The sequence below is a fragment of the Ixodes scapularis genome, unplaced genomic scaffold (assembly GCF_016920785.2).
Source record: "Ixodes scapularis isolate PalLabHiFi unplaced genomic scaffold, ASM1692078v2 PGA_scaffold3__209_contigs__length_174095766, whole genome shotgun sequence".
Classification (NCBI taxonomy): Eukaryota; Metazoa; Arthropoda; class Arachnida; order Ixodida; family Ixodidae; genus Ixodes; species Ixodes scapularis.
Genome location: NW_024609868.1, coordinates 22,649,808 through 22,668,845, shown reverse-complemented (window position 1 = coordinate 22,668,845; position 19,038 = coordinate 22,649,808). Strand labels below are relative to the sequence as shown.

Sequence of the window (19,038 nt, the reverse complement as noted above, 5' to 3'; positions counted from 1 at the left end):
CACTAAACTTTGATGTCGAGCTGCGACGAATGCACACAGACAATGTCGCAATTTGCTGGCCCTAGAAGCACTTTTGCATTTAAAAAAGCAGGGAATTTTGAAATTTCAGGACTTGAAACTCGGGGAAAAATGGACCCCTTTTAAATGCCTTTTCGTTTTTCTCGAGTTCAAACATGCTAGGTCATCACAAGCTCACCCCTCTGTTTGCTCTTACGTCAGGATGCGCGATTGCAGTGACCAGTGCCCGGACCTTGGCTGCCATTGGTTGCTTAGTTTTGGCTCTTTACATTTACAGAGAGGAAGGCCAGGACCGTTCCAGGGTTCGCGTGGGCTTCATCACGTACAGCAGCGTGGTCCACTTCTACAACATCAAGGTGGGTGCGAAATGTCCACAAGGGCCGAAGCTCGCTTGACGGACTCTTTTTACAAACCTTGTGGCACGCAGTCCAGCCTTGCCCAGCCCCAGATGCTGGTGGTTCCAGACGTGCACGACATGTTCGTGCCCCTGCTGGACGGCTGCCTCGTCTCAGTGGAGGAGGCTGCCAGCACCGTGGACAGGTGAGCAGCGGAACATGCCACTTTGCACTCCTGACCCTGTTGTGAACAGAATTACAAAAATGAAAGTTATTTACAAATACAGTCGAACCTCGATATAACGAACTTCAATGTAACGAAATCCTCGATTTGACGAAGTATTTTATTTTTCATAATTTCTTGCCCATAGAACCCATGTATTTTTAGTCCCTATATAACGAAGTCTATTTTGCTGCTATATTTCAATATAACGAAGCGCCATTGCCATAGAAAGCAATAAATAAATCAACTCTAAAAAACAACTGCGCAAAAAAATTGTGGTCAAAAAAAAAAAAAATTATGCGCAAACTCGAGCGCTTGATAGGTTACTTCACGGGGACAGACCTTCCAACGTTCCTAGGCTGCCCGAGGATGCGGCGCCGGTAGCGCCGGCGAGGCATGCGGCAAAGCGGATTCCGCGAGGCTGGCCAGAAAATGCCGAGCAAAAAGTTAACACGGCATAACAGCATCACCACTGACATTCACTGATCATCATAGTCCACTGTACCGCGGGTAGCGCGGGAGCCAACTTCAGTGGGGGAGCGGGGGAGCGACGTGATGGCGCGACCGCGCGACCGCACGGGCAGTGCCATCTAGGAGAAGACCGAAAAGACCGATTATCGTCTTGCGAGCGTGATGTAAAGCAAAGGCGCAAGCACACTGTGGGCGCAAGGGGGCAAGTAAACTGTGCGGTCAAGAGTGCTGTGTAGGTTGGAAACATTGGCACCGCCTAAACTGCCTAAACTAAACAGCTTTATTTTTTAACCGGGCGGTTCACTTACGTGCTTGCTGCCATAAGGAAACGTAAAGTTCTTTCTTTGGATGAGAAAGCAAACGTTTTGGACGCCATTTTGAAGGAACTGCCGAGATCACAAGCACTCGAGAAGTGCTTACGCAATGGACGTACTGAGGAGGTACACGGCGTCGCATGGGCAGCAAGATGCCGTGCAAGCGCTCTGGGCGCTCGAACGCCGTATGACGCCGCCGACGCCGCTGCTACTGTCGGACAAGGCGCAAGCAAAACTCGCGGACTACTTTGCCCCTAAATAAATGTCATTTTCGATGAGTTTCATACCCGTAAAATGTTTCGGAATTTTTTTTTTTTTTGCATGCTAAAGCCAAATTTCGATTTAGCGAAATTTCAATGTAACGAAGTAAATTGCGAATTTTACCGACTTCGTTACATCGAGGTTCAACTGTAACTGTAATGCAAAATTAAGAGTGCAGCTCTTGAGGAGGCAGAGGAAAGGGTATGAAAGAGGATGTACTCCATACCCTCCCCTCCTCTTCCTCCATATCCTCCCCTGCTCCTCATCTGTGACCTTTTCCCTTTCCCCTCCTTCTCTTCCTCCATATCCTCCCCTGCTCCTCTTCTGGGTCCTCCCTGTCCCCTCCTCATCTTCCTCCTCCCCCTCCTTCATAACCTCCATTCCTCCCACAATTTTCCCTCTAAATTTAGCGGGGAAACTGATTGCACAGTGTTGCATTATGGGACATCACAGACCTACACACCAATTCAGTTTCTTCGCTAGCGTGGAATGGAACCGGTGTGTAGGTCTGTGACGTCCCATAATGCAACACGCAAGGTTACGCCGACAGTGACGCCGTGAAACACGGGAACGAGCGCCTAAGAGCTGCACTCTAATTGGAGTTTTAAAGCGATAGCTTTAAGTAGGAACCATCTGCAAGTCTCTTTTGCTAGTGTTGGTCCGACTGCATGATGTCACTATCTCACATGACATCAGTCTCTGGAGAAATCGCGGTGTCACGCAACATGATGTGATGTCATGTGCCGTCACGTTATGCCATGGTACCACGGGACACAAGTGTCTCATGCAGTTACAGTTTCCTCGCTAAGTTTAGTGGGGAAATATGTCAACTGTGGTGCTAAATTTTAATAGGAAGCGCCGCTCAGGGAAAAAAAAAAACAAATCGGGTGCTCTCACACCTTAACTGCATTTGACAGTGACTTAAGTCAGGCAACCTTTTTATGTAACTTTATGTAATTAGGTCTTAGCTCGCACGGGTACGTGCATTTGTCTGACGAAATGACCATTATACGCATCGCTTTCTATTACAGAACCAATACTGAGGAACCTTCATGAAGATATATTGTAGAATACCGCGCATCCGCCCATTTCACATAAAGCACCCATTACTCAATTTGGGAGATCTGAGAAAATACGCACAGTACATTTATATGTAAAATTGTTGACCGGACAAGCATTCGTCCCCCATTTCTTTGCGATTATCTCCAAACTTTGAGTGGGCGCTTGCCTGGTATTTTATGGTAGACTGGAACTGAAAGGTATCATTCGTTTCAAAATAAGGTGGAACATGTCTCAAAAACATGTTTAGCCTTTGTGGAAGGCTCGGTAACTCGGTTGTACCGATATCCAAACAAAGAAATGTCCCGAAGAGTCACATTTCCTTGAGATTTGTCTTCTATTACACCTAGCTTCAGGTCCTTCAATCCTTTGCCTTTTTGTGTTGTGTAAAGCATTTCTCTGTTAGACAAATTCTCACATAACTTTTGTGTGTCATAAAATATGTGTGCATTGCACCTTTGAAGGGGATCGCCCTCATTTGAGCACATAACTTGAGACATCCTGGAACATTTTTCAGGATCAAAGTCGTATTAAGCTCTTGCTCCTTTATTTTTGTCTGAGATATTATTGCCCTTCATGTTTTAGATACACACATCGAGATTGATAGTGGTGCATAAACCTAATACATTATTACATTTGGTAATGGTATGTAGTTACCAGTCACCCACATGTTGCTATCCCCTAAATTAGGAACTTTGAAGTTTCTGAAAGTTGGATTTTTTGTAACATGCACATGTTACACTTGTCATCGGGTACATCTGGCAATTTTATTTCATTTCATTTATTGATTACTTAAAGGCCCTTTTGCAAGCACAATGAAAAACATACAAGAAGAAACAACTAAAAAGACTCACACTCCCGCAAGAAAGTTCCTTCAGTGATAAATGGTTGTAGTAGAGTAGTATTTGTTGCTAATGCTAAGCCCCAGGTTTCCTACCATAATATGTATGATTGGCATACAGCTGCAGAAAAGTTCAAAGGCAGATATTGAAATTTAATTTTGTAAACAATAATCTGGAAAATTCTTGTCCAGTGGGATCGCTTAGCATAGCACACTTATTGTTGCTTTTGTAGTCGCCTTTTAACTCGAGTTAAGGGGGGACATAAGCCTGAGTTCCAAAATTTTTTGAAACAATTAATTCAATTTTGAAGGTTTTGGTTTTAAAACTAATATACACCCTTACACTAAATTTTATAACCATGCGTCAAATAGTTACGTTGATATAAAATATTTTCAGCACATTGTGAGGCAGGAACAAAGTTAAGGAGTTCAATGTTTTAATGCATTTTTCTCAGTTCGCTTTTTGCTCCGAATTTCATACGAAGGAATCTTTTGTTCGAAGGTAAAATTATTTTGATACCACAATCAAGATATTTCTGATCTGAAATTTCCTGGGGAATCGGGCTATCTACTTTATTTCGTTTTAAATTAAAATCCTCATTGAGAAAAAAATATTAAAAAAAATTGACATCGGACAGATATGCATCTCATATTTTGAGGTAATCATTCTTCCTGAAATATTTACATTTGATTTATAAAAACTAGATAGCCGGAAGTCCCACATCCTCCCCCACTTTATATTCAAGCAGTTAAAATGATGCTTAATAGCTTCATTTGCATATCATAGATTTCTTAACGAAGAGTGACACATCTTTTTATGCAGGTATGTAAAGTTGTCCTAGAGAGCTGAAAGTTTGCTCATTACACCTACATCTGAAGTTAAATCTCCCCTGCAAATTTCATTCCAATCACATGAGTAGTTCAGAAGTTTAACCTCTAGCCAGTGTCCACCCTTAAAGGGGTACTCCGCCGGTTTTTGAGCTACCTCAACTAACTATATTTTCTGACTCCCAGGCCTTTACCCTTTCTGGTATGCTATTTAGTATCGTGAAATTCATAATAGTTATTGCGAAATCGGCAAATGAAAATGATGCAAAAACAGACATTCAAATATACCCGCCCTTTTCAGGGCCGTGACGTCAGTGGAAGTTCAGCTTGCCAGTCGGGCGAGCAGTCTAAAAAATAGAATATGCCAATCATTTGTTCCGTGCTGGAGCGCGGGAACTGGAGCGAGCTTCCAAGGCATTCATTTGACACCATGAAACTGCTTCGAATCAGTTGGGAACAAATTCTACAGTCCAAAGAGTGAACCCCTGCACTTCCAATGACGTCACTTTTTCATTGTTGCCAGTAGAGACTTTCAATTTGAAAAACACGGTGAGGACCAAAATTGTAAATTCAATAACTTCGTGAAAAAAAATTATTTTGACCTAATATTTGGGATACTATTTTGGCGATGTTGTTTGGCGAGTTTAGCAAAATTTCAAGCAAATCGGAGACCATGAAGAAATCGGCGGAGTACCCCTTTAAGTGTTGGTTGGGTGGGTGTGTTTTAGCAAGAGTATGTTTTGGCCATTGCGTTCCGCAAAATGGTGGATTGCTAGGCAAGTTGACAATTGATCGACATAATGGAAAACTGCGCAAAATGGATGGGACAAAGGCATTGTTTCGTGTTAATATGTTAGTACACTGTGCACATGCGTCTGCAGCATGATGTTAGCAGGTGTTGACAAAGATGTCCATTCTTTTGCAGCTTGCTGGAGCAGATCCCGGGCCTGTTTGCAGACACTCGAGAAACGGACACAGTTCTGGGATCTGCCATTCAAGCTGGCTTAGAGGCTCTCAAGGTAGGCAAATTCTTGGACTGCTGCCCCCCTCCCCCAGGGGTCACTTCACCTGACTCATATCAATCAACCAGTTTGTTTAATTTCTCAGGAAGAACTTGAGAAACATTGTCTCTAAAAATCGGCTGTACTCGAGGTAGCACAGTTAGAAAAAATCAGTCTTGAATAAGGTGTTGACTGGGGCAACCTCAGGTGTCAATAGAGCACCCATATTCTCTTGGCACTCGAGGGTCAGGCACATTCAAGCATAGCTGAGCCATGCTTTGATGCACCGCTCATCCCTAGTCTCTAGTGTTGCTGGCAAAGCTTCTGAGATTGTAAGCTCTTCCTTTTATAATTTTCTCAGAACATCAGGAGGAAGAGTGTCCTTTTCGCATCTTAGAAGCTGGCTGGAGCATTCCTGAGACTCAAAAGGCTTGAGAATCCCCCAAAAATAGAATGTGGTTATAATGAAAACAAATGCTAACTCTATACTTGAGCAAGACGCAAATGCAAAACCAAGTTTAGGCTCAATGTAGTGCGGTCAAAGCTTGTTTGTTGCAATGCTTGGCACACATTGCCGACGGGATGTGCGCTCTTCTTGCAGGCCGCAGAGTGTGCAGGCAAGCTGTTTGTGTTCCACACGAGCCTGCCGATTGCGGACGCGCCGGGAAAGCTGAAGAACAGAGACGACCGCAAGCTTCTCAGCACCGACAAGGAGAAGGTGGGGACTTGTTTAAGCCCCCTTTAGGCCAAACGCTCTTTGCCGCTCCAGTGCCAAGAAAGGCCGTTTTGTGTTCAGAGCACGCTGGCGGAAGTCGTGAAGAATGCGATGACCAATATTTGTTGCTTGGCAGTTCCGCCGCCGAGCAGTATTACCACGCAGTATGTGTTAATCTGTAAATAGTTATGTAGCTGAATGCTTATTTATTGGTCACCCCTTCGGCGCAATATCGGCACCCTCTGGTGCCGTAACATTACCTTTGTTCCCTTGATGGCAGATTTCCTTCTTCAAAGCAGCCCCGATTTGTGTGCAAACCTGTTTCCGTAGGCACCGTGCCTGAACAACCACTTCAAAGCAGAAGCACGAGCCACTTCTTGTAGCAGTGCTGGGAACTAGACTACACGCTCGAAACCTGATACCCTTGTAGTAGTACTAGGGCTAGACTACAACCTCGACTAGACCGTCCATAAAATTCACTCTTTGCATTTCTATAAGTACCGACAAGTATTGTTTTGCGAACGGGCAGAGTATGTGCCTCGTGCGAGTGCTGCGCCGCCATTTGCTTCTAAGGGCTGCACGATCCTTGTGACTTGCAAAACAAATACAAACGCATCGAAAGGCTTCATACGAGAGCCTCTTTGAGCGCCTCCCGACGACAAGCGACGTCTCTTGCTCGCCCAGACGATCCTGACTCCCCAGTCGCCGTTCTACAACCAGCTGGGCCAGGAGTGCGTGGCGGCCGGCTGCTGCGTGGATCTGTTCCTGTTCCACAATGCATACGTGGACATCGCCACCATCGGCCAGGTGGCGAAAATGACAGGCGGTCAGGTGTACAAGTACACCTACTTCCAGGTGGGCCGCCACTTCTCGCGCTTGGCGCTTTGGGGCACGCGCTGCACTGCGCTCTCGGCCTTTCAGTCAAAATGTCGGGCGTGGGGCAGTTGGGCGGGGTCTCTCCTGGCACTAACGGAATGGCTCCGGCACCGTCTCCTTTGGCTGCATGCGTGGGAAACACCAGCTTCGCTTTTCATTGCGCTGCACCGTTTTCTTTTTTATTTTTTTTTCCGGAAAGGTCATCAAACCGTGTACATTTCTTGCAGAACACACAGAATGCACAGGACAAAACAATAAGGGAAAGTAGCACCCAGCTGCTTCAGGTACGATTTTAATATCCCTCGGTGGTGGTTGGCTAAGGAGATCGCGGGCTGTGTTTGCGTTCTCTGGGATTTCCTGATGGCACAGAAAGCCCTGGACGGCTGTCTCGGAAAGTTTTTCCATAAAATGTTGCGCTCGGTTACTTTCGTGCTGGAGCCAAAATTTAACTCACTTGGTCGAGGTTGGTGTCGCTTTGTTGTCATGCAGAGGGTCTCTGACAAGTTTTGTTACAAGTTCTGAAAGTGAAAACTGTGGGTGCACTTGGGATGTGAGAGAATTAAAGCACTGAATATTCTATACCTAGCAGCTAAGGTTTCGACAGTGGCTAGATAAAGCTGCAAAAAGACTGAAAGGGTGATATGCCTTCCACTTCACGAGCTCCAGAAGCATTGTGGGTGGCTGGAAGAGTAAATGGTTTTTGCTAGCACAAGGGATCATACAAACAAAGCAACCCTCAGCTTGTGGGGTGGACTACAGAATTGGTATCTGCCTTGCTCACCTACTAAAGGTTTTAATATGGCTGGACCAGTACTCCAGAGCTCTAAATAGAGCTACACAGAGTGCATAGAAGATGATGCATTTTCTACGACAAAAGCAGTACTCTTAGAACTGTTTGGTCGTCGGACCAAATCTTAACATCTGCTCAAATAACTAGAAAGGCGACACCTAGAATTTTTTAAAGGGTTGGTCCGGGTTTCTGGAGTCAGAAATGGCAAGGGACCAAAACAGCCAACGCCTCTATGAGGTGTTTGCGAGTGCTATTCTGTCTCAAGAAAAAACATATAAATAAGCCAATGATTAGAGGGCAATTAAGCTTTCTACAAAGGCATCTTTAAGGTAGTGCATTTATTATACTAAAATTTCATGAGTGTATAGACACATAGAAAAGAATACAGCTAAAGCAAAAAATTGTAGAGCCCTTCCACTTTACGTGAAAATGGAGGACCAGCGAAGCTGTAATTTTTACGACGGCTAGACGATGACTTGACGACGTTGTCTGGGACGACCTCAAGGACGACTTCTAGGACGATCTCTCGGATGACTTCTAGGACAACCTCGAGGATGATGCCTAGAGATGATAAAAGGGATCAGGACCTCACTATCTAATGATGCCATGGAAGGCCGACTCATGCTGGTTGCCCTCTCTTTTTATTTTTATTTATTCATACTTGCCACGACCAATGGGGAGTTTTCTGTCAATATCCACAGACGCATTTTTTTTCCCAGATCCTAATGCATAACAGCTTCGCTGTAAAATTATTTCCTCCGCATACGGAGAAAAATGGAAACAAACCACCTTGTTGACCCTGCTCCTTAACGATGTTACCACACATGCTCGGACCTGCTTTGGGGTGTTAATCTCGAAGAAGCTTTCAAGTCTTTGTTTCATCTGGTGCCGTCTTTTATTAGCAGTACCAACCGGACGGCTTGTTTCCCTTTTTTCTTTCACTATGTGCAGGAATAACGAGTTTCTTTTCTTCCATTTTTATCATGGGGTTCTACATTCACGGATTTTGAGAATGATAAATGCAACACTTAGGCACCTTTATCAAAAGCTTCCTCACTCGCCGTTCATTGGCTTGTTCATACTTTCCATTTTTCACGACCAGACAATGTTCGTGAACACCCTATAGAATGGCTAGGTCGGGCAATTTTTCAGTTGGGGACGTATGAAAAAGAGTAGTTCACTCGCGGTGGCACGTCTGTGGGATCCTCTGGGGACGGGGTTGGCAGGCACGTCCCCTGAGCCAGGCCGGGTCCGCAGGAGGACGTGGAGGGCAGCCGCTTCCTGGAGGACCTCCGGCGGGACGTTTCGCAGCCCGTGGCCTTTGACGCAGTGATGCGGGTGCGCACGAGCACGGGCATCCGCCCCACGGACTTTTACGGAAACTACTACATGGCCAACACGACGGACGTCGAGCTGGCAGCCCTGGACTGCAACAAGTGCATCGCCGTTGAGGTGGGTGGCGGTGGGCCAACGCGTCTCTCCTGACGAGGTGACAAGGGCGGGGGGGCCGATTTATACTGTGGTGGGCAGTAGAACGAGAATGGCAGGGAGGAACTTTGGCTGTCCCGCCTCCAGCATGAGCTTCCCACCTGCAACGAGCACGTGCTGGAGGCTGGACATTCGAAAGACAAGCTCTGCTGGTCTCACCATGTCAGTGACTGTGGCACTGGTAGGAGTCCTGTGGATTGTAGTTTACAATGTGCGACTACTACCGCAATCTATAGTACGCCAGAGGGGTGCTCCAAGGTTTTGAGTTCTCGTATTTTGACGGAACGGGAAAGGAAATAGTTCCCATTCGTTGCATCGTTTGTATTGATGGTTTACATTTGACTAACAGAGAGTTGGCACAGGCTTGTCGGTTTGAGAAGTGCAGCCCGAAAGTGGGCGATACCGGCTGCAAGTCTCATGCAGGGTTGGGCAAGGTGCACCTGTGGCTTGCCCAACCCTACCTATGACTCCCAAAAGGGAGGGAAAGCTTTTTCTGAGAATTGGCAGAACGCGGCGTTGAGGACAATAAAGGAGGGTGTCTCTGAACCCTGCTGCTGGCACGCAGATCAAGTATGACGACAAGCTGGTGGAGGAGGAGGGGGCGTACGTGCAAGTGGCCCTGCTGTACACAACGTGCGGCGGCCAGCGCCGCTTGCGGCTGCACAACCTCTCGCTGGCCACCTGTGTCCAGATGGCCGACATGTACCGCAACTGTGACCTCGACACCATGGTCAACTTCCTGGCAAAGCAGGGTGAGGACGAGAGTCGCACGGCGGGGCCTCTCTGCGACGGTGGGCACGCTTAAAACATACCCGAGTTTTCGTTGTGAAGTGCAAGTGCAACCTTCCTCTTCATTGTCGGGAGGGTTAGTGACGCCTGCAAGACTTGTTTGTGGAAAAGATAGGCGAAAGCGGAGAACTAGCAACTAAAGACCTTTGATGTGTCTCCATTTGTCTTACAAGCGGCAACAAATGTGCCAGTGTATGATGCGTGTGCCCCGTGAGACTCTTGTATGCAAATCGCGGTGCACCACTCCCTCGTGTTACGTGTCTCACACGCTAAGACAACAACGCAAAGCGTGTATTTCATTGCGGTGCTTGCAACCGATGGACAGATCTTGCCAAGCGTTTGCCGTATGTGCGACGTCACCATAGCTTAGTTCATGGCAGGCAAGCTGTGAATGCACGAGACGGCTCGTGCTGTGCACGTGCGGGGTTGTAGCAAGGTTGTTGCCCGTGCAGAGGAAAAAGGTTCCGTCGGTGCATTGCGGCAGTGGCGGCATTGGTAAGCTCGCCGGCGGGATCGGTTCGCTGGGGAATGTGGATTAATTCGGCGTACAGCATCCTAGGTATGCTCGGGTGCTCCAAGAGGGGTGCCTGTAAGTCTTTCTCGGCAGAACCTCCGAAGCCCGTTCGCGCCGCACGTGCCATTTGCACACGCATTTTTCAAGTCCGTGCATGTGTCATCCGCAGGAGTGCGCCACCTGCTGGAGCAGGGACCCCGCCAGGTGAAGGAAGGCTGCGTGTCGAAGGCCGCCCAGATGCTGGCGGCCTACCGCAAGCACTGCGCCAGCCCGTCCTCTTCGGGACAGCTCATTCTGCCGGAGTGCATGAAGCTGCTGCCCCTCTATCTCAACTGCCTACTCAAGAGCGACGCCCTGTCTGGAGGTACTCGCGCTTTCTTCTTTCCTTCGCCAGCCTGCCATTGCCGCCATTGGTGAATGGACAGCATGTTAACTACCCAAGTGCCTGCAACGTGTCTCTGACTGGTGCATCTGCCGTACCCTCGAAATTGGTTCCTCGATTTCCACCCGACGATGTCGTGGAAGTTTCGTGAGCTCTTACCTGCCCCAATCCCGTTGTTGCCGCATCAGCGGCGGCGGATGTGGCAGACGCGTGTTCTGCCGTAGGTCGCCATGCAGCCAGACGGTCAACGCGTCGGCACGTTGCAGGCACCGTGGCGCCAACGGTCGCGTAGCTGGGCGGGTGACCACAACCGTCGACTCTGTTCGGTTCTTTCCCAGGGCCCGAGTTGACGACGGACGACCGCAGCTTTGCCATGCTGTCCCTGTGTAGCATGGACGTGGCCAGTACCGTGGCCTACTTCTATCCGAGACTGCTGCCGCTGGTAAGTACTCGCCACGTGCTGAGTGGATCGTTGTTCCTCAAAATCGGTCAGTTGTGGATTTCATGTCGAGCAGTGCACAGTGTCCCGTTTTGTGAGAAGCCTACAGATTGCGTGCAATACTTGTTGCTCGGATGACAATCTGTCCAGCTCCGAGAGATGGCTCTTACTGGGCTACCTCCTGGGAGTTTGTTGAGTTTGAGGGCGCTCGTGCATCGCTTTCTTTGCAGCACGACGTGGACGTGGACGCCGTAGACCTTCCCGTGGCTCTCCGCTGCACTGCCGAGAAAGTCAGGGAGGATGGTGTCTATCTTCTAGGTTGGTATTGTGTCCCAATGTGCTTAATATCTTTGTAATAAAACACCGTGAATTGGCATCTAATGGCGCTGGCAAAAATGCCCGAATTGTCCGAAATTGGAAATACTAAGCGAGCAAAAAAACAATGCAGAAACATTTTTTTTGTGTCCTACCTTTATTTTGCAATGAACTTCACTGTGATTGCTGGCCTGTCAACAAAGCTTTTCCCACGACAGCCTATTCTTTGAGCTCAGTCAGGTACTCTGCTACACACACACTGCCTGGGGTGGACTGTAGCAACGTTGCAAACCTCAAAAATTGTTATTTAAAAATTTAGCTATTAAGTACATAACAGAGAGTTTTAGAATAGGGGGCCTCAACGTTTGGGTACTCCTAAGGAATGGGGTGGGGTCTCAAATGCAACAAGGTTGGCACCACCGGCTTATAGATTGTGGTTCTCACCAACGTAGCCCAGTTAACAAGCGTAATATTAAGAAAACAGGAATATTAAAAAAATGTAAAACACATGCACTTGGCAAGTACTTTCTGTTTACTACAATGAATAGTTAAGGCTAAAGTTATGTTGTAAAATTCAATCTAAAATCAGTGTAAATATTGGTGGCTGTTTTCAGCCAAGAGATTCCAATTCGTAGCACTCTAACTTGCCACTTGTTCTCGGGCTGATTTTGGTGTTCTTGTGCTGCGTTGAGCGCCTGTCGCTGAAGGTCGCCGAAGGTCGCCGAAGCATTCAACTATGCCGAAACAGACGAACACGAGCGAGCAGCTGCTTTATTTAGATCTGAGCTACAGCGACTTGGATGCCTTGTTTTTAAGCTACAGGTAATGTGCCACTATCGGAATCCACTCGGAGTCTCGGAGTAGCAAGACGTTGCCATGACAACGGTTACCGCGTCTTTCTGGGCTTCGGAACGGCCGGAATCGGATGATTTTTAAATTGGGGAGAGCTCGCCGTTCATTCTTTGCGATTTCAGCGAGAGAAAGCGAAGTGAAAGCCGGCTGCACCATTCACTGGCAATGAACATGGCCAATACGGTAGTGACCATGATGAATTTGCTGCGAAGCATGCAGAAAAGGTGTCGCCTTGTTTGCGTACGCAACCTGGCCCCATGCAAATAGGGGCCCCACGCTATTTCTTTAATTTTGCGTTTGGGGTGAGCGCCAACCCAAAACGCAGTTTGGGTTCGGCGCATGCGCAGGGGTGAGCTTCTATTTCTTAGGAACTCCCAACCTTTGGGATCCCCTATTTTAAAACTCTCTAATACCTTCATGATGGTCACAATAATTATTGGAAATGCTGCTTGAAACGAAACATATGCAAAACAGCACCAGGAAATTCGTCGGGAGGCCGCAAGGATTTGGTGCACTCACTTATGATACAGAGGAAAATTTCTTATTCCATTCAGTAGTGGGATTTTGTCAAAGTATTCTTGCTTGCTGTATTTAAGAGGGAACACTGGTCTTGGAGCTTTTTTTTCTTAATTTATGACCAAACCCAATGAGACTGCACAAGCTTGTTCAGATTTTTTTTGCGCTGATTTCATATATCTGGTCATTTTCTCAGTCAGTGGAATTGTCCTCAAGATAATTAAAACTTGCCTACCTTTGTTTGGAGGAAGGTTAGGTAAAAAAAAAAAGGGCTCCACAAAATATCCTTTTTGACACATGGCTGGATATTATGAAGTGTAGAGAATGCAATGTTGGAAGTACTTTTCAGATAAACCCATTATTAGTGATTTTACCACACATTGAAGTTCACTGCTCAATGCATGGCTAACAAATAATAAAACAAAATATTGAATAGAAAATTTTCAAGACGTATTAAAAGATCTGCTCTCAACATTTTATGCTTCACACATTTAGCTACTCGTTTCAGGAAAGGTTATATTTCTATCTGCTCTAGATGCTGAGATATCCCACCTGCAAATTTTCAACGAGTTCGAAAATTGTGTTTTGTGAAAACAATGTTTTAGAGTCAACTTCAACGCACATTCAGCCCACATATACATTATAAATTGATTTATAGCTCAAATATCCATCCACAAAGTTAGAAGCCTAGTAGATTCAGAAGAACAACAACCATCACCATTTTCGAAAGAATCCAGTTTCGGGAAGTTTTTGGCTCCAAAGACCCATGTCCCCCGTTAATGTTATACTACATACCTTTCCTATAGTTCATGCATCTGCATTTCACTTGTCGCTGCTCCGCTTCAAGGTCTTGCACGGTGGATGCTTAGCGGTGGTTCTACTACATCATCTCAATAGTGGCACTTGGCCACTAGACAAAACTGTAACTACAGCCTCTCCATGTCGCTCAGCACTCCTCAACCATTTGACATTTTAGGATTGGTAGAGCCAGGTTCTCCGATCAGTGGCACTACTTTCCCTGACCTGGGGACTTTGATACTAATGTTTGGGATGATGACAAAGCCAGTTATTTTGCTTCCATTACAGAAAATGGAATCCACATGTTCATGTGGATAGGAATGGCCGTGGACCCAGACTTTTTGCAGAATGTGTTTGCACAACCTGTGGCTGCAAGGATAGACATTGACAAGGTGAGAGACAAAGCAGTGCTTGACACCTTGGAGCACAGGATGTGCACTAGGCTTGGAGTTATTCCTGTGTTCCCTGAGAGCACTTTTTTGGACCGACGGTTTCATGAATTTCTGTTACCTGGCCATTCATCTCTGACTTATTGGTGTATTTATATTGTGGGGACAATCTACCATTGTGTGTGTGTTGCGGGGGCTGCTGTTATTACTCTTGCACATTTCAAGCCTCCTCTCGGGTCTTCATGAAAATTGTCAGATTCATATTCGTTTAGTTTTAAGGTACCACCTTTCATTTTACCGTGCTCTTACTGTGATAACATCCCTTACTCCCATTTGATTGTATGTTATGTTTTATTGCAAAGGCGGGCCTTCTGCACATTCTAATGTTAGTATGCAGTAACTTTTAGCTCTTACCCACTGGATCTTGCTACAACGATAGAACTTGCCATCTCCATCCTCTTTGGTGTTCCATTTCTTCCAGACTGCCTTGCTAGAACTAAATACGCCCATCTCAAGGCGGGTACGGGACATTGTGGCGAGGGTGCGAGCTGAGAGGCAACGCTGTATGAGGGTGAGTCATGATTTATTTTGTTATCATCGGTCGATGCATGCAGTAGAAACTCATTAATACATTCCCGGTTGGTACGGGTATGTACCGTATGTTCTCGTATAATGATTGCACTCGCATAATGAACACACCTCCAATTTTCGGCTATGCAAGTCTCGAATAGCATCCAACTTCACTAGCCACCAAGCCCACCAAGCCAATTTTGTTTTGCTGCCAAGCGGTCGGGCCAGGTCAAGCCAAGCCGAGCTGCTCTTGTAATGGCTGCACATGTGTAGTTGTGGAAGTGATCAACTGTGAAACCGAACGGCGCGCACACTTCACGAAGTTTGGGTCGAGGAATTGCCCAGCCTTGTACATTCTTCGCTTATCAGTGATGTCAACAAACATGCCGTCATCTGCGGTCCACTTTCGGACAGGGAAATCGTGAAAGTAGTTAGGCCTAAGAATGGTAGCATTGCTCTCCATGCTGAGCAAGCTTTGTAGGGTGCCTTTTCGTCGGCAAAAGGCACGCCGAAAGCGCCCTAAAAAGGTTTGCAATTTATAAAGCATGGTTACTGTGGTGCGCCCCCGACCAGCCATGGGTGCACCTCCACCTGGGGAGATGTGCCACGGCCCACAGTACCTTGCCGCGTCATAGTGGCACCTGATCTGACATTTGCACAAACTATGTAAATGCAAACATTTTACCCCGTGTAATGAACCCACCCCCCAAATACGGTATGTGTTAATTTTTCAAGAACAAAAGTGTGTTCATTATGTGAGTAAATACAGTATGAATCAACTGCAGTGAAAGAAAAAAAGAGCAAAATGATTAGTACAGTCACAAAGCAGGTGTCATAAGATTGGTGGAGAAGGTTTAGGGAAGTGTAAAATTGCACACAAGATTGATCAAATCGACAATTCAACTGTAACTAGGTTCAGAGAAGCATGTAGGGGTGGGTGGGTTGTACAAATGTTTCTAGACTAGGTGGTCTACCCTTGTGCCCGATGCAAAGGGCACACCCATTATGATCCATCCACGGATGGATGAGTTTGACTGTATCTGTTGAATTGAGCTGTGGTTTGTGCCGGCCTGCTTCATCCGGGTGAAGCTCCCCGAGGATTAGTACTCTTGTTGGAGCGCACAAGTGCGACAACGACCTTTTTGCACTGGCTCTGCATGTTTCTTCCCGGGGACTTCAGGCTCGCTTCTTCAGGATTTAGAGAGATGCGCTATAGTGGTGTCAGAAATAGGCGTGCCAGTCGCCCGCTAAAAGAGTTACGTTGTAAAAAAAAATCACATTTATTAATCCAAGCATCGGGCAATGATTTATATCCTGAGGCTGGGTGCTTTTAGCCCATAGACATAGTATGTGAAGTATAAACTTGCTCAAAAGTTGCTTCTCGTTCTATCTCTTTTCTCGGATCGTACAGTTTTCTCTTGGGTGGTCCGCTGAAAACGTGTCAGTAAGGTTCTACTGCATTTGACTCTATGAAAATATATGCCCAACTAACTCTATTGTTGGTTGGGTAGGTGGGGAATGGCTTAGCGTACCACTGGGTTTGCACATTCTTAGTCTTCCTTTTCAGTTGTTTATTTATATACCATAGAATACTGAACATGCACCTATGTCACAATGAGTGCCCACCATCTACTTTTGAAACGTGTGAGATATTGGCAAAGGGCATCATGTGAAGTGCCCACCCCAGCAAGCTTCTGAGCTCACCTAGCGAAACAAGGTGCTCCTTTGGGTCAGCTGCTTCTTTGAGAAGGCGGTGTAAAGTGGCAAAGCTTGACACAAGAGTGGCGGCACAAAGTAGGCTTGACTATTGCTTGGCCTGACTAATGGTCGAAAGCTTCGGGGACCCCAAAGGGTCCGCGTACACCAACATAAGAAAGACTGTGCTCGCACCTTGTTTGGGACGAGCGCCGACCAACGGAACCCGACGTATTTCAGCTGACGCTGGTGCGCCAGGGAGACAAGATGGAGCTGGTATTCCGGCAGTTCCTGGTGGAGGACCGGCACGGGGAGGCGAGTCCCTCGTACGTGGACTTCCTGTGCCACCTCCACAAGGAGATCCGCAACCTGCTCAGCTGAGGGAAGGGCCCGCTCACCGACCGCCCCCAACACAGTACATCCTCGAGGCGCCCACGCTGCGACGTCGAGGAAAAGCGAAGAGAGGCCGCCCACCCCCCCTACCCCTCCCCTCTTCTAAGGAAACAAAAACCATTCTTTTACTCGGTAGTAAAGTGTACCGAGCTGGCCGTTTGCAACGCTGCTTAGCAACATGTGCCTTGGAGCATACCTTCACTTTACGTCTGGTTTCGTAGAAACATTTAAATTTGGGCGGGGTGATCAGGTATATCTTTTTTTTTTTTTCTAACTAGACAGCTGCTTTTCATCTAAAGTTTCCTTCTCTCTCTTTTCCTGGACATCTTGTTGTGTATCATAAAACAGTTTAGTTTCTCCCCGCATTCTGTGCACTTTTTTGTTTGGCCCTCGGTGCTTCTGCATAGGGCTGCTAACTTTTAGTGCCAGGAACACTTATAAAATGTTTGGTTGCTTTTGCGACTTGTGCTCTCTGCGCCCAAGCTTGAGAGGTTCGGCCCGTGTACGGGGGACGGACGTGCCGAGGTTGCTGGGCCCGGATGAAGCGAAGGTTGATTGACAGCCGTCAACGGTTCTAGGTCCGCCTTGACTGGAAGAGTCCCTTTTTGCAGAGTCGGAGGTGTCAGCTGTTTACAAATAAAGCCTTTGAATCTATTACTCTGTGATGCCGTCTAATTACAACTGCTGCAGTTTAGTACCTAGTTCTGAGCTGGGAGAAAACTAGAACATAGTATTTGCTTTTGCTTAGGGAGGTTGAAGGTCTTCAGGCCAGGAAGTTGACATATTGCACCTTAGCACCCACGGTAAACGCCCCACTCTTCCTGCTAGGTTTCAGAAGCCCATGATGCAATTTCCCTATGTCGGGTGGCTGGGTCTTGAACATATTTGGACTTCCTGCTTTTAACAAAAAGACTTGGTAAGTGTTAACAAACAAAACGTAAGGCCGCAAGTGAGAATTATTTTTGGGGAAGGTGCGATGCGGGGGGGAGGAAGGGGGTGCTGACCAGTCTTGAGTAGTAACGCGTTACTGTAACTTCGTTACTTTTTTGTAACTTGTAAGTGTAATGAGTTACTTTTTAAAAATGTAACTTGTAACTGTAGTTCTACAGTATTACTCTTTTCTGACGTAACGATGAAAGTAACGACGTTACTTTTGTCGTTACTTTTAGTATTTTATGAATAATATATCACTGAACGAGTGCAATTTAGCCATTCCTTGCACTTTCCAAATGGTCTATTCCGACATTTCGAGTGTCAAGTTGGCCTTGCACAAAGTTGTGAATACGTTCTTTCTCGCGAGTCGCGACCCGAATATAGCCACATGTAGACTTTATGAAAAAATATCTAGTTATCTTTAAGCACGCGCTTGTATTTTGTGACTGAACACTTACATCTTAGTGTCTTGAAGCACTATCCATGTGTTTTTTATTTTTTCCGTGCAAACGCTTTTTAATCGGGTGAATCTGCCGTGAAACGACAATACACGTGGAGGGCACTGCGCATGTTTCGTATTTTGATTTGCGCCACTACTCTGGCGTGGAAACTTTCTAACACTAACTTCGAGAAGAAACTGCTGCTAAGTTACAATATGAAGTAAAAAGCATACTTTTTTAATTTTATGCAATAAAACATTGTGAGGAACGTTTTCTAGCTTTTTCTAATTTTTTTTGTGTTATAGAAAAGTAACTGAAAAGTAACGTTATTAGTTTTTAAAAGTAATTAACGAGTTACTCTTTTGTTGCGGCAACTGTGACGGCAACTTTGCTACTTTTTTCTTAAAATAGCTATAACAAATTACTTTTAAAAGTAACTTACCCAAGACTGGGGCTGAGGTGATGAGATGTCTGACTTGGCATGCAGAGGGAAAAAGGGGGGTCAAAATGCATGCGTTTGTATAGTACACCTCATCTTTACCAACAAACCGGAGCGCCCCTAGTGGACAACGCCATCGGCGCCGTGCACGTGCGATAGAGTGGGCAAGAAGCTCGCGTCGCCCATAAACAAACCATTGAAATGCTATGTTGACGTAAATATGAGTCCCCGTGCTCTTTTTCGCGTGTTGGAATTGTTGATTCTACGTCTTCCTGGCAGTGTCTGACTACTTTGGCGGCCTCAGCGAAATTACCGAGGCTCGATACACTGTAAAACTAGGCGTGAATGTTACAT

At 46.4% G+C, this 19,038-nt stretch overlaps 1 protein-coding gene across 8 annotated transcripts in view; it reads left to right on the top strand.

Annotated features, from left to right (window-relative positions):
* Positions 1–17,529, top strand: part of LOC115310110 (protein transport protein Sec24C) — a 32,536-nt gene extending 15,007 nt beyond the window's left edge. For 4 of the 8 annotated variants that reach the window (XM_029968386.3, XM_029968389.3, XM_040504132.2 and 1 more), the window contains exons 10-23: positions 296–374; positions 446–558; positions 5,276–5,369; positions 5,953–6,069; positions 6,751–6,921; positions 7,170–7,226; positions 8,990–9,184; positions 9,786–9,972; positions 10,693–10,887; positions 11,244–11,347; positions 11,575–11,662; positions 14,114–14,217; positions 14,696–14,785; positions 16,720–17,529. In XM_029968386.3, the coding sequence (XP_029824246.2) occupies positions 296–374; positions 446–558; positions 5,276–5,369; positions 5,953–6,069; positions 6,751–6,921; positions 7,170–7,226; positions 8,990–9,184; positions 9,786–9,972; positions 10,693–10,887; positions 11,244–11,347; positions 11,575–11,662; positions 14,114–14,217; positions 14,696–14,785; positions 16,720–16,860 (1,735 nt within the window). In that variant the 3' untranslated portion in view covers positions 16,861–17,529. The remainder of the gene's footprint in view (positions 1–295; positions 375–445; positions 559–5,275; positions 5,370–5,952; positions 6,070–6,750; positions 6,922–7,169; positions 7,227–8,989; positions 9,185–9,785; positions 9,973–10,692; positions 10,888–11,243; positions 11,348–11,574; positions 11,663–14,113; positions 14,218–14,695; positions 14,786–16,719) is intronic. The other 4 variants (XM_029968390.4, XM_040504134.2, XM_040504135.2 and 1 more) reach the window with 1 other exon arrangement.
* Positions 17,530–19,038: the final 1,509 nt, after the last annotated feature.